The following is a 15,523-nucleotide window of genomic DNA, read 5'->3' as shown; positions in this document are numbered from 1 at the left end:
CTTTTAGTGTTTAACCCTTTCTCTCTCCTAGACATGGCTACTGACTGAGCTTCTACTGTGACTAACTCTATGTTCTCTCTTTCAGACTCTAACTTTGAAAACTGGATCAGAGTTTATCTGTTCTTTCTTTCTAGATGAAACGACTAAAGGAGCTACATCCATTAACATTTACGTTTCCCTCCCATAGAAAGTACTCCTGGATCAGTGCTTCTTTGTTCTCTTTGTGTCTCTGCTCTGTTCTCTCAAACCTCCAGTCGGTCGTGGCAGATGGCCGCTCACACTGAGCCTGGTTCTGGTGGAGGTTTCTTCCTGTTAAAAGGGAGTTTTTCCTCTCCACTGTCGCTACATGCATGCTCAGTATGAGGGATTGCTGCAAAGTCAACACCAGTGACTGTCCACTGTCTCTACATGCTCATCCAGGAGGAGTGAATGCTGCAAGTCACTGACTGGATGCAATCTGCTGGGTTTCCTTAGATAGAAAAACTTTTTATCCAATTTGAATAAATAACTGAATCTGTTCAATGGTTAGTTATTAATTAGAATGTATGAACCTGACTTGAAATCTGGATTATTAGGTTGAATTGACTTTGTAGAGGGCCTTGTTGTGAATTGGCACTATATAAATAAACTGAATTGAATTGCATTAAAAACATGTGAATGTATTTTAAGCCAACACCTGAAACACTCCTCCTTGTGTCACATGATGGAAAAACCAACAAACAAAAGCAAAAGACCTAAAACCCCATTTAACAGACTGTAAATGCACCTTAACTGTTAGAGACATGTTCTGTGGTCTGTTGAAACTAAAGTTGAAGAGTTTGGATATATTGACCATTGTTACATTAATGAGAAAAAAGGTACTTTTTAAGTCTGACAACAACATCACGGTGGTGGCAGCCTCATGATGTGGGGGTGTTTTGCTGCAGGAGCAAGTGGTCACTCACAAAAATATTTGGCATCAAGTGGAAAGGACATTATGGGGAAATATTGAAGCAACATCACAAAGCCATGAGCTCAGTCCCAGAAAACGTTTGTGGGGTAGGACCTGAACAGGTGATTGTGAACAAGGTGACCTACAGACCTGGTCTGCCTGTTTTAAACGCTGCTTCATGAATAGAATTATCTCCGAGTCAGGAAGCCCAGTAACTCCACAGATATAAAAGAAGATGCATACATGGCCTGGTTAGATCATGAAAGTGACACAAACACATGCAGACGTGCACACACACATGCACAGTGCCTTTACCCTGTGGTGACTTCCGTAGATGTTGCTCATAGATCCGTACAGAGGCTCTGCCGCTTTGAGGTCGTTGTCGGCATTAACGCGCTGCAGGGACTTGGCTAGCTCCTCCGGATCGACACTGCTGTTCTACTGGCCGACAGCATGCAACACCGGTGATCAACAGACAGAACCATGAAGGAAAAAACGCAGAATGCACTGACAGGACCGGACCACACAGTCAGTCATTCAGTCAACTCTGGGTTTTCAGCCAATTAGCAAATCACTAATGGGGTCCCTCAGGGGTCGGATTCAGGGCCAGGTTTGTTTGGATAAATAAGGACAAAAAGAAACTGTCCAGAAGACTTTGCCGTTTGACCTGGACTTTTACACACAGGAAGACTGGAAGGTAGAACTGGACCATTAAGTCCTCCCTCTAAAAATCCATGAGACTGGAAGCAATAAGTCCAGAATAACTGGAAACATCAAATTGTGGACCCATCTTCAGGGACCGGTTTGCTGCATGTATCATTGGATACTTGGTTTCTGGCCTGTAAGGGATTATGGATCACTGACTGCATGGACTAAAGATTCATTCAACACTTTAGATTTCAGGGCTGCAACACATTCCACAAATGTTGTTTCAGTCCTTTTCCACCGTCTCATGATCCCCTATCTTCTCCCAACACCTAAAATCCATCCAGATGTTGGCGATACCAGGCAATGAAAATGAGTCTTGAAAATGAGGCCCAGTGTCTGAAGGAGACCTACCTGTATAAATGAAGGTGAAATCATTTTAAAATTGAATTTCCCTCATTCTTCATGTCTTAAGGTGTCCAACTGCATGGGTTTTTGTTCCATAACTGGTTCCTAAATTCTACCCCAGTTTACTAACTGTTGCCTCCTATTCCTTGGCCACACCTTCTGAAGCAATCAGTAAGAAATGCAGGGAAATCCAAGGATAACATGTGGTACTAAAAACTGCAGATGTTGCTCTAAAATCTCTGCTGGACATTTCTACACGAGTGCTGCATCACAGAAGTAAAAAGGAGCTTTGCACAGATCCAAGCACATACCATGATTCAACCTCCTACCATCCGAGAGCCTCACTGCAGGAAGTGGTTGCTGACAACAGGCTGGATGGTCGTTTTCTAGCAAACATCTGGAGAACTGATCCATGTTCTCACTGTGTGATGGTCCATCAGAGAAGCCTCTGGGCCCAGAAAAGCTGAGTCCTCCTCTGGGGCTAACATCAGTCTTCTTCTGTTTAGTAAAGTCTGTAAATGTAACTCTATAGTCGGACAAAGGTATCTGTGATCCATGTGGTTCTTTCAGATGTTAATAGATGGTGGTTTTTGAAGCAGAACCGTGAGAGGGATCAGAGATCACTGCTGTCCAGCTTAGACTGCTCCCTGGAACTCCTCCAGATTCCCTGGATGTCTTCACGATGTTCTGCTCTGCAGAGGGAAAAACCTGCAGATCTAATCTTACTGTGAGGAACGTTTTAATTCTTTTAATGATTATCTCCCACGTTTGGTGTCAAACTGGAAATCCTCTGAACATTTTTGATCTTCAGACAAAATCAGGATCACAATCATCTGTTTCCAATCCCATCAATATTACATGAACCTCACTGTGATGATTAAAAGCTCCTGTTTTAACTTTCTTTAGGATGTGTTTGAGCCTGAAATATCCTTCTGGTCCAGCACCTTGAGCTCAGGCTGTAAATCTACACAGTAATGATGTATTTACACTTTTGTTGCCTCTTAGAAAGACAAAACTTTTACTTTGCACCATTGCCTGTCTGTCTGAAGTTGGACAGCAGGTCTGTATCTGCCTTTCAGAGTTATTGTTTCCGGTCTTTAGGAGGTTCATGCAGTTTTATGTCATTGTTTTCATCAAATGCACCCAAGAATCTTAAACTGGGCCGAGGAACCAACGGGAGAAAACATTCCGGAGTTCAGGCAGACATCTGGTTTTTATTCCTCTCTTTCAAACACCGAGGAGAGCAGCTTTCAGAGGGATTTTCTGGTTCTAAATTACATCCTTATTTGAATGAGTTGACTGAATGCTGGCTGATCCTTTCCAAACAGAGATCCCAAACATGCACTGACAACATGCTCATCCTGTGTTGGGATGGCCTACCGTCACAGAAGAAACACAGCTGTAGATTACTGAAACGATTACTGCTCATGCACACACACAGGGGACATGCAGACATCAGGAGTATGTAACTTTCAACAGGAGTGGTTTTAATTATCCACCTCATCCTGGATCATCTTTGACCAACAGTGCAAAAGCAGAATTTGTCCAGAAGGGGGCGGTCTCACCCATTCCCTGTGTGTGCCTGTGTGTGAGCTGGGGTAGTCATCACCACTCCATGAGGCTGATTGTGAGTTTGATTGTCCTACCTTGCTCTTGTGTTGCCTCCTGAAGCGCAGCAACTCTTTGTGTTGCCTCGACACAAAGTTGACGGCAGCGTACTCCAACAGCGCAGAGAAGACGAAGAGGAGACACACAGCCATCCAGATGTCGATGGCTTTCACGTAGGAGACCTGAAAACACACAGACAGACATTTCATTCAGAGAAGACCTGGAACAGGGCAGCAGCCAGTCCAAACACAAAAGGTTCTATGGATGAGAACAAACAAAGGTTCTGTTTAGCATCTAAATTCAGGAACATTAACAGTGTTCAGATTTACTGAACAAAAATCAAACTATCTGTCAGTGTGTTAAAAACTAAATCTCTATGATCCAGAAGCTTTTCGAACCAACTTGTAGAACCTGTCTTCAGCAGCTGGTCCACTCTTCTTTCCCTTCCAAGCAGCCAGACTGGTTCAGTGTCACGACCTTTAACCTTTAACCTGGTAACTGAGGCCTGTAGAATCTGAGATGTTTTCCTCTTGGGAATAATCTTCCTCTCTGTCGAATGATGGATGGCAGATAGTTGGGAGATGACCTTACAACCCTTCCCAGGTTGATAAGCAGCAACAGTTGCTGCTCCAAGATCATTGCTGATGTGTTTCCATCTTGGCATTGCGCTAACAGACACCTGTTAGCTTTATTCAGATGGCCACACCATCTGATGATCAGTTAGTCTGTGCATTTTTAAAGGATTTGGGGTGAATCCAGAAAGACCTCATCGCAGCTCTCAGAGCTCCATTTTTCTTCCAGCCATGTCTGCGGCCTGAAACAGTCAGCTGTGACTGATCTGACACCTGAATGTGTCACAAAGATGTTACTTCATTCCTGCATCCAGTATTCAGACACATGTAGCATTGTGGAAGGCAAAGTCCTGTTCAGCACCGGAAACATGAGAAACCTCCTAAACGCATACGTGTTCAGTCTGAGGCCAGGTCTAACAGTTGTATGAGCAGAACATGAGAGGCAGTGATGAGTTACGTAACGTGATATTTCCTCATGCATACAAGATACCAGAGCAGGACTGAGGGGCTGTTTCTTGCTATGCTCCAGCAGATGCATGATGTGAAGAATCAACACATGCTCATGCTTGCCCATGCAAACATCCATTAGTATAATGAAAGCTTAAAAAGGAGGCCTTTCAGGTCTCATCTCGCAGGGGAATAAATCACATCTGCCATAGAGAGGCACACTTCCCATCCCTGCATGTCTTTTACCGTTATCCCACCAAACTACACAGACTGGAGGGTTCTAAAGGTCTGACTTGGGGCAAGGGTGAGCCATCAGAACCGGAGGTTCTGATCAGCTTGGTCCACATACAGGAATATCTTCAGTTTAGGTTCAGAAACTCTAAAATGACTCCACACCGCCATCTTGTGGCCATGCAAAGGCTGTGCAGGCCACGGACAGCTAACGGTGCCGGTTCTGTTCGTCACTGAACAGGCAGACATCAGCTCTGCTTTTTTAAAGCATTAAAATGAGGAAAATAACTCGATGTCAAAGTGAAAGAAGAACAATAAAAATTTTTAATGATTCCTGTTTGACCAGAAGCTGCTGCTGGTCCGACAGTTTGGATCAGAACCTTCCATCCATTGCATGAATGTTATGTTAATAGTTGACTTTAATGATTTATTCCAACACTTCCTTTTCCAAGTTGAAATGATTATACAGAACTGGGTTTGGATTTCTACATACCAGCTCAAATATATACATACACCCCCACTAATGCTTCTCCACAAAGTGGCTGATGTTCTGATCTTCTGGACAGAACTAGTAGAGCTCATTTAAACTGGATGCTTTCCTGGAATAGACTGGCTTTTAAACATAGTTCATCAGAACCGGTCCAAGGTGGAATGGGGCCCTAGTCAGAATTTCAGAAGTTATTTGTCTCACTTGTTTGGTGTGGCATTCATGTCTGGTGTAGAGCCGGTGAAGCAGACTTAGTAGAGTTGGGAAGAAGGTACCGACCTCCAGCATGGACACCAGCAGTAGAAATAATTACATTTGAGACATTAAAATATGACGAATGTTTTTTTCCATTTTTCCCCTTAGTTCTAAATCAATTAAAACAAATTTAAGATACATTTAAATAACAACCTAATATAATACATCTATATTCTGTGTGAGAGTTTAAATGCTCTTGAGGACCCCTGCTGGCCTGGGGGCCGTAAGCAGCAGCTTAGTTTGCTTCTGCCTTGGACCTTCTCTGTATTTCGTACGTTTTCAGCTGGGTTAATGTAGCAGCTTTAGATTAGTGGCTGGATAAACGTAGAAGGAAGCCTATCTCCATACTCTCCATCTGAACCTGAATTTAAACGCTGGATGGTTGGACACCATGAGTCCAAATACATCCAGGCTGGTTTTGGAATAGAGAAAGCAGGCAATGTCCAGAGAAAAACTTCAGAACTCCAGAAGAACTATTGATCTAGACCACTTTAAAGGAAATATGAAGAAATGAAGGTCGGATCAGGAGTTTTTAACAGGAATGTAACTCTGTTTAGACATGAAGGCCTTAGTTTACATCAGGAGCAGGAATCCTGATCTCCAAGCAGTGAAGCATCCTGCTGGAAACTACTTTCAGTTAGTTTCTGAATTTTTATGATATACCCTTCGCGGGCTCGAGCCTTCCTGAGGAGATCCCTGTGAGCAGAACATGAGAAGCTGAGTAAAACCTGCACCAGACAAGAACCCTGACAGACCTTCGGCAGAGACGTCCTGGAGCCGGAGCTCTGCGTCGTCATCGTCAGCACGGTGGTGATGCCCAGTGCCACCCGGGCCGGGGCTGCGTCCATGTTGATCCAGAAAGAGACCCAGGACAGGATGACGATGAGCAGAGAGGGGATGTACATCTGGATCAGGTAGTAACCCATCTGTCGCTCCAGGTGGAAGCGCACCTCGATGCAGGTGAACATACCTGCAACACGGCAGCTTGTTAACCTGGTGAAAAACATCTACAGCTTCTTTAAGAGATTTAATGACCCTGCGTCGAGTAGTCCAGGTTTAAAATGTCTGACAAGCTTCTGCAGTATTGTATCAGGTTCTGGAGGCAAACAGGAGAACACAAGGTAATTCTGGGTCGGAACCAAACTGTCTGCTGCTCTTTGGTACCAAATTTGATGATGTTTTTTCCTTTGCTGTGTCCGATTAAAATTTACGGATTCATAAGTTTCTGATCCAGTGAGGGAAGCAGAATAAATGCGTAAAAGAGTATCCAACACGTCCGGGTCGGTATGTACTGACAATGAAGCTAAATGAATAAACATGTGCTGAGAAGTCTGATTGAGATGGTTCTGATAAACCCATCCGTGAATAAATCTGCCAACATTTCTAACTTTGTGGGTTTGTAGCTGCAGGTTTGTAACAAACAGGATGAAACCATGTTTGACTGAGGCAGAACCTCCTGCAGCTTCCTTCCTGAGCTAAGCTGATGGTGCTGCTGGGCCTTCTCCCACCGGCAGGAGAAACCAGCACCATGTGTCCCACAGGTGGCTCACTAACTGCAGAACAAAACTGTCGCTGACACCATGAAGGGCTGGAGGTCACAGACACCTCCTCTACGCCCGGCCCGGTCTGTGCGCTCTGATCGGATCTAATAAAATCATCATCCTGGACGTCAGGAGGCTTCTCCTCCTCACAGCCGGCAGCACAAACAGGACTGATGGAACATGGCAGCTGTTTGGCTCCGACAGCGTTACCTGAGTGTGACGCCCTCGCTGGTGTGTGTGTGTGTGTGTGTGTGTGTGTGTGTTTACCGGTGTTGTAGTGCTTGGTGCAGTATCTCAGGTCCGACTCATCTTTGAGGATGAACTGTGGGAGTGTGAGGCCTTCGGCCACCTGGACCGGCCCGGTCTCCTGCCACTCAAAGATCAGGTCGTTCATGGTGTAACCGACTGGAAAAGACAGAAGAATCGAATCAAACGCAGAACAGGAAGGCTGATCCCGCCTCAGTCGGGTCAGATTAAACTTTTCTCAGTAAAACATTTGATCCTGTGTGAAACGTAATCACCCCCCTTTATTAAATCATCACCTGCTGAACTAAGAAATCACCTAAACAGAACCTGCATGACAACATGAAGTAGGCTAAAAGAGCAAAACCACATTATGCTGTGATGTAAAGAAATGCGACAACAGATAAGAAACATTAGTCTGGAAAGGCTTACAGAGCCTTTTGTAAGGCTTTGGGACTCCAGAACCACAGTGAGAACCATTATCCACACATGGAGAAAACATGGAACAGTTGAGAACCTTCTCAGGAGAGGCTGACCTAAAGCTCATCAACGACTCATCCAGGAGGTCACAGAAGAACCCAGAACATCTAAAGCTCTGCCGGCCTGATTGCCTCAGGTGAGGTCAGGATTCATAAATAAGAAAGAGAGACTGGGCAGAGATGGCCTTCATAGGGACAGAACCACTCCTGATCCAAAAGAACATAAAGCCCTGTCTCACATTTACCAAAAATATCCTGAAACTTTTGGGAAAATATTCTGACGAGGTGGAAGGCGTGCGCTCCTTTACCTCTGGTTCAAAACTGAAAGTATCATACCTACAGTCAAACATGGTGGTGGCAGTATGATGGTCTGGGGCTGTTTTGCTGCTTCAGGACCTAAAAGACTTGCTGAAACTGACTGAGTTCACTTCAGTTTACTTATAAAGTGAACATTACACGACACATAATTTAAAACAGAAATATATCATCGAAATAATAGAACCATCAGACAGATCCAACGTCCACCTCAAACTTAAACTCACTCAGGTTCTGTAGCTGGACAATGTTCCAAAGAACACCAGCAAGTACACCTGAATGGTTGGCCTAGTCAAAGTCTGGACCTGAATCTGGTTCATGCTGGAAAAAACTCCAGTGTGTCTGAATTAAATTAATTCAGCAAAGCTGAGTGGGTCAGAATCCCTCCACAGTGATGTTAATGACTCATTACTAGTGATAAGCTGTTGCTGCCAAGGGTGGACCCACAAGTTATTAGGAAAAGAGAAGAAATCTGCAAGGGTGTAAATACTTTTTCATGCCACCGTTTGCTCACATGCAGACGATCTAAAACAAAATTACGACTCAAATAAGGTCCTAAAAGTTCAGACTGATTGCAGGAATTGTAACTGGAATGAAGCAACGTTTTTCTGTTTGGGTTCTGGTTCTAGGAGGATGTTTCTCCATGATCCAGTCTGGGCTGCTGCCACCCGGCTCCTTCGCAGACAACTTGACTAGGATTTCTGCTGATCTCCTCAGCCTTTCACTGAGTTCATCTAAGCCCTGCAGGACCCTGGCGGGTCAGTGTAGTAGTCACCCACTGACGTTCTGGACAGTCTGGGACCGTCTGTCTGCAGGATTAAAACATCCTACAGAGACACAGTGGGTCGGTATCTCTCTTTGTGTTGGTTGTTTTTATCCAGTATGGCGTCATCCAACATGTGACCTTGTGACATCGCAGCAAACTGTCCTTAACACCACTTTGAAGATTGTTTTCCATCTGAAAAGATCCAGAACATTTTTCCTTTCTTTTACCGCCACCAAGCCCAAAAGTAGTTTGACTCTTCCTGTTTTGTCATTTTCAACCATTCTGTCATGATTTATAGATATTTCAGTTTTATTTGGTCTGATCATTATTATTTATGCTCTCCAGGTGGTGCGTCATAAGTCCTTCTTTAGATTGTGGTTCTTATTTATTCTTGTATTTCTGTTTATGATGCATTTAAGTTCTTTTGCTTCTGTAAGATTTGTGCTTTGGTTATTTTGTGTCTCTGTTCACCTCATTCATGTTAATTTGTTTCTACTCTGCCACAGCCGTTTTCATTCAGCCCACCTGCACCACACCTGTTTTCTGCACTATATTTACTGATTTGCTCCTTGCTGGATTATATTGTTAGTCAGGCCTGTCCATGATTGTTCAACTCATGTCATGCCATATCTTCACTGAACATCTCCTCCTGCCTCCCACCTGTCTTCATTTGGGTCCTGCTTGAAAAGGCCTCCACCTTCCTGACACGTTCTGTCAGGATGAGTGGCTCTGGCAGATGGATCCAAATGCAGGCAGGCATGCAGAAGCAGCTTGGTGAGTAAAAACTGTTTAATCAACGTACAGGCTGACATGAGGTAGCAGAAGCAGGCATGGACATGGTCTAGACAGAGCATGAACCAAACAGTCTTGGATCAGGTGAGCTAACCAGCGAGGAGTGAACAGAACAGCAGGGGTTACATAGCGGATGGCGCAGGTGAAAACTAGCAAACTGACTGGCGTGAAGCAGGTGGACTGAATGAAGCTGATTATGAGGCAAAGGCTGAGAGGGGAACCAAAATATAAAATTCAATCTAACCAAAGAAAATGTCTTCCAGAAATAACATAAACTAAAATACTCTTATGATTTGGATTTGTTTGGTTTTGGGTTTTTTTCTTTATGTTTTTCACACTTAAGGTTTTGAATCGTTCTTCTGTTTATTATTATTATTATTCTTGTTAGGTTTTTGAATCATGTTTCTGTTTATTTTCCTGGTCATGTTTTTGTTTTGTCAAGTTTGGTTTTCGGATCTGGTTATGCTTTTGCTTCATGTTTTTCTAGTTTGTGTTCAAGAGTCTCTGTTTTGCTCCAGTCACGTTTTGTTCTTCTGTCAAGTGTGAAGTTTATTCGGATCACCTGCACCTATTAATCTGTCTTCTTGTTTCACCTGGTCACGCTCCATAAATACACACCTGTTCAGTTATTCTTGGTGGGATCATTTTCAAATCATGCTCATGCCTTCCCCTCAGATCATGCTCGTTTCTTGTTTTGTTCCTGCCTCTTCTTGCAAGAGAGTTTTTTGTTAATTAAATCTTTTTTTTTTACTTACCATCATGCTGCCTACTAGTCTGCATTCCGGGGTCCTCTATCTCGCAAGCCCTAACAAATACAAGAATAAGTAAGAAACTAAACCTATGGAATGAAGTAATAAAGCTGGAGAACCTGGAGAAAGCATAAATAGTAATGATCATAGGCAAGACATTCGAGTAATAAAGAGATGTTGAAAACCCAAACATCTTTAAACTGAGACACTTTCAGGGTCTGTTGGCTCCTAAAATCTTTACAAGGTTTAAACGTCTGGCTTTTGTCCTTTGAGTTTTTAATACAATGATCAGACTTCAGATTTTGCGTATTTTAGATGTTTAGTTTTTCGTCACATATATAAAGCAGGTAGAGGGAACCAAACTGCCTCAACCTGAGATGTTCAGGTCCAAATGAGAGCCATGAAACTGCTGTCTGCTGCTCACAGTTAATCTGAACCTCCTACTGACAGAATCCTGCGTTCAGTAAAATATCTGCAGCTATTAGACACAGACAGGCTCTCTGAGATGACGCAGCACTCTTAGCAAGCAGGAAAATGATGAGGAGCTGCAGACGGACTTCCTGGTGAAAGCAGTGGCCAGCTGGTGGTTCTGGTACAGGCCCAAAGCCACGCATTAAGGATGCAGTCGCTCCTGTTTCTGAAGGTTCATAATGAAGTGAACAAAAAGTGTTTCTGCATGAAGACGAAAACAACAACCAAATAGGGAAGCGCCTGCAGCTTCTTCAACAAGCATCCGACCTTCTCTTCGGATGTTTTCAAAATACTACAAACGCCTTCGGCGGAAACAAAGTCTCAGTCTGTCGACTCTGAACAAGTTCTGCAGGTCCCACCAACTGCAGCTTGTTGACACTTTAAAAATAAACGTGATTCTTATTAAAATAACGTGTGGCGTCAGCATCATCAGTGTCTGATGAAGAGGAGCAGTCAGAGAGCGTTAGGACCTACTCGGTCTGCTGGAGCTTCGGTCCAAAAACAAAAAAGCCATTCTGGAAATAAAATCTTGTTAAAAGGGGATAAACAGTTTAGAGACGAAGCTGAACTGAATCAGATGCAGTCTGACAGCGATGGAATTACTGTTATCTATAAAGCTCAGAGCTCACCAACAGAACCTTTGGTTTGTTCAGATGTGACCCGGTTTGCACAGCTGGATTTGGGAAACTGAGCGTTTCAATCTGAACATGCTTCTGTCACAGCTCTTTGCTTTCAGCTCACACGGATCCAACACGCTCCACTTCTCTGTTCAAGGATGCTGATCTCTACGCAGCTGGCTCATAAACCCAGACATGTCAACTTCAAGATGTTCCCCTGAACGGTACTGACTTACTCCTCCTGGATCGCTAAAGCCTGAGTTCTGGTAGATCTGGTAGAACAAGAAGATGTAAATGTCTCTAAGTTTTTTCTTCTCAACCACCAGCAGAAGAAGACAACCTTTCCATGTAAGGTCTGATCTCTGTTTTGGTCGAAGAGCTGCAGGTTGCAGATCTTCAGTAGAGAACATGGAGGAGCAGGATGAATATGTTCTACAGGCAGGGTTTCTACTGTAGGTGTTTTCCAGAAGATTCAGATTTGAAATAAAAAAAAACATGACTGCAGGTACGTCTACATGGATCAGGCTGTCAATATAGAAGCAGGAGTGGATGGTCTAAAGATCTTAGATTGGGAAGATTAGGAGAGGTTGATGTTCTGATGAAGAACATTCTGTTTGCTGTTGCTCTACGTTCCTGCAGACACATCTGGCTTATTTCCCGCCTTTTCATGTAGCTTCAGAAACTAACAACTCTGTGGAAACAGCGAACTTTCTCCATTTCATGCCTGTTTCTGTAGAGGAACCCCTAACCCCTGTGGATGACAGATGGATGGATGGATGAATGAACAGATGGATGGATGGATGGATGAACAGATGGATGGATGGATGGATGATGGATGGATGGATGGATGGATGGATGATGGATGACAGATGGATGGATGGATGGATGACAGATGGATGGATGGATGGATGATGGATGGATGGATGAATAGATGGATGGATGGATGAACAGATGGATGGATGGATGGATGATGGATGGATGACAGATGGATGGATGGATGGATGGATGGATGGATGAACAGATGGATGGATGGATGGATGGATGGATGAACAGATGGATGGATGATGGATGGATGACAGATGGATGGATGGATGGATGGATGGATGATGGATGGATGGATGGATGGATGATGGATGGATGGATGATGGATGTATGGATGATGGATGGATGATGGATGGATGACAGATGGATGGATGGATTGGATGGATGATGGATGGATGGATGACAGATGGATGGATGGATGGATGATGGATGGATGATGGATGGATGATGGATGGATGACAGATGGATGGATGGATTGGATGGATGATGGATGGATGGATGGATGATGGATGGATGGATGGATGAACAGATGGATGGATGGATGGATGGATGGATGAACATATGGATGGATGATGGATGGATGACAGATGGATGGATGGATGGATGGATGATGGATGGATGGATGATGGATGGATGGATGATGGATGTATGGATGATGGATGGATGATGGATGGATGATGGATGGATGGATGGATGGATGATGGATGGATGACAGATGGATGAACAGATGGATGGATGGATGGATGGATGATGGATGGATGGATGATGGATGGATGACAGATGGATGGATGGATTGGATGGATGACAGATGGATGGATGGATGGATGGATTGGATGGATGATGGATGGATGGATGGATGACAGATGGATGAACAGATGGATGGATGGATGGATGGATGGATGATGGATGGATTGGATGGATGATGGATGGATGGATGGATGATGGATGGATGGCAGATGGATGGATTGGATGGCAGATGGATGGATGGCAGATGGATGGATGGCAGATGGATGGATGGATGGATTGGATGGATGATGGATGGATGGATGATGGATGGATGGATGAACAGATGGATGGATGATGGATGGATGATGGATGGATGGATGGATGATGGATGGATGATGGATGGATGACAGATGGATGGATGGATTGGATGGATGATGGATGGATGGATCGATGACAGATGGATGGATGGATGACAGATGGATGGATGATGGATGGATGGATGATGGATGAACAGATGGATGGATGGATGGATGATGGATGAACAGATGGATGGATGACAGATGGATGGATGGATGGATGGATGATGGATGGATGGATGATGGATGGATGATGGATGGATGACAGATGGATGGATGGATTGGATGGATGATGGATGGATGGATGGATGGATGGAGGAACAGATGGATGGATGGATGGATGGATGAACAGATGGATAGATGATGGATGGATGGATGATGGATGGATGGATGGATTGGATGGATGATGGATGGATGGATGGATGATGGATGGATGGATGATGGATGGATGACAGATGGATGGATGGATTGGATGGATGATGGATGGATGGATCGATGACAGATGGATGGATGGATGGATTGGATGGATGGATGGATGATGGATGGATGGATGATGGATGGATGGATGGATGGATGGATGGATGGATGGATGATGGATGGATGATGGATGGATGACAGATGGATGATGGATGGATGGATGATGGATGGATGATGGATGGATGGATGGATGATGGATGGATGATGGATGGATGACAGATGGATGGATGGATTGGATGGATGATGGATGGATGGATCGATGACAGATGGATGGATGGATGGATGAACAGATGTATGGATGATGGATAAACAGATGGATGGATGGATGGATGATGGATGGATGAACAGATGGATGGATGGATGATGGATGGATGAACAGAAGGATGGATGGATGGATGGATGGATGGATGGATGATGGATGGATGAACAGATGGATGGATGGATGGATGAATGATGGATGGATGAACAGATGGATGGATGGATGATGGATGGATGAACAGAAGGATGGATGGATGGATGGATGGATGGATGGATGATGGATGGATGAACAGATGGATGGATGGATGGATGAATGATGGATGGATGAACAGATGGATGGATGGATGAACAGAAGGATGGATGGATGGATGGATGGATGAATGGATGGATGATGGATGGATGAATGGATGGATGATGGATGGATGAACAGATGGATGGATGGATGATGGATGGATGAACAGATGGATGGATGGATGGATGGATGATGGATGGATGAATGGATGGATGATGGATGGATGAACAGAAGGATGGATGGATGGATGATGGATGGATGAACAGATGGATGGATGGATGGATGAATGGATGGATGAACAGATGGATGGATGGATGGGTTGATGGGTGGATGGATGATGGATGGATGAACAGATGGATGGATGGATGGATGGATGAACAGATGGATGGATGGATGGATGGATGATGGATGGATGAACAGATGGATGACAGATGGATGGATGGATGGATGGATGGATGAACAGATGGATGGATGGATGGATGGATGATGGATGATGGATGAACAGATGGATGGATGGATGGATGGATGAACAGATGGATGGATGATGGATGGATGGATGGATGATGGATGGATGAACAGATGGATGGATGGATGGATGGATGGATGGATGATGGATGGATGAACAGATGGATGGATGGATGGATGAACAGATGGATGGATGGATGATGGATGGATGGATGATGGATGAACAGATGGATGGATGATGGATGGATGAACAGATGGATGGATGGATGATGGATGGATGAACAGAAGGATGGATGGATGGATGGATGAACAGATGGATGGATGGATGGATGATGGATGGATGAACAGATGGATGAATGAAGAGATGGATGGATGGATGGGTTGATGGGTGGATGGATGATGGATGGATGAACAGATGGATGGATGGATGATGGATGAACAGATGGATGGATGGATGGATGGATGATGGATGGATGAACAGATGGATGAATGAAGAGATGGATGGATGGATGGGTTGATGGGTGGATGGATGATGGATGGATGAACAGATGGATGGATGGATGATGGATG

General features: G+C 44.2%; 1 protein-coding gene across 3 annotated transcripts in view; it reads right to left on the bottom strand.

Moving 5' to 3' along the window:
• Window positions 1–15,523, bottom strand: part of glra3 (glycine receptor, alpha 3) — a 72,064-nt gene that overhangs the window by 4,247 nt on the left and 52,294 nt on the right. The window contains exons 6-9 of one of the 3 annotated variants that reach the window (XM_047364722.1): window positions 7,393–7,530; window positions 6,340–6,554; window positions 3,631–3,774; window positions 1,247–1,369 (exon numbers count right to left, since the gene is read on the bottom strand). In XM_047364722.1, coding sequence (XP_047220678.1) covers window positions 1,247–1,369; window positions 3,631–3,774; window positions 6,340–6,554; window positions 7,393–7,530 — 620 coding nt within the window. Of the gene's footprint in view, window positions 1–1,246; window positions 1,373–3,630; window positions 3,775–6,339; window positions 6,555–7,392; window positions 7,531–15,523 lie in introns of those variants that run through there. The other 2 variants (XM_047364724.1, XM_047364723.1) reach the window with 2 other exon arrangements.

Source organism: Girardinichthys multiradiatus, chromosome 5 (assembly GCF_021462225.1).
Source record: "Girardinichthys multiradiatus isolate DD_20200921_A chromosome 5, DD_fGirMul_XY1, whole genome shotgun sequence".
NCBI lineage: Eukaryota > Metazoa > Chordata > Actinopteri > Cyprinodontiformes > Goodeidae > Girardinichthys > Girardinichthys multiradiatus.
This window is presented reverse-complemented; position numbering and strand designations above follow the sequence as displayed.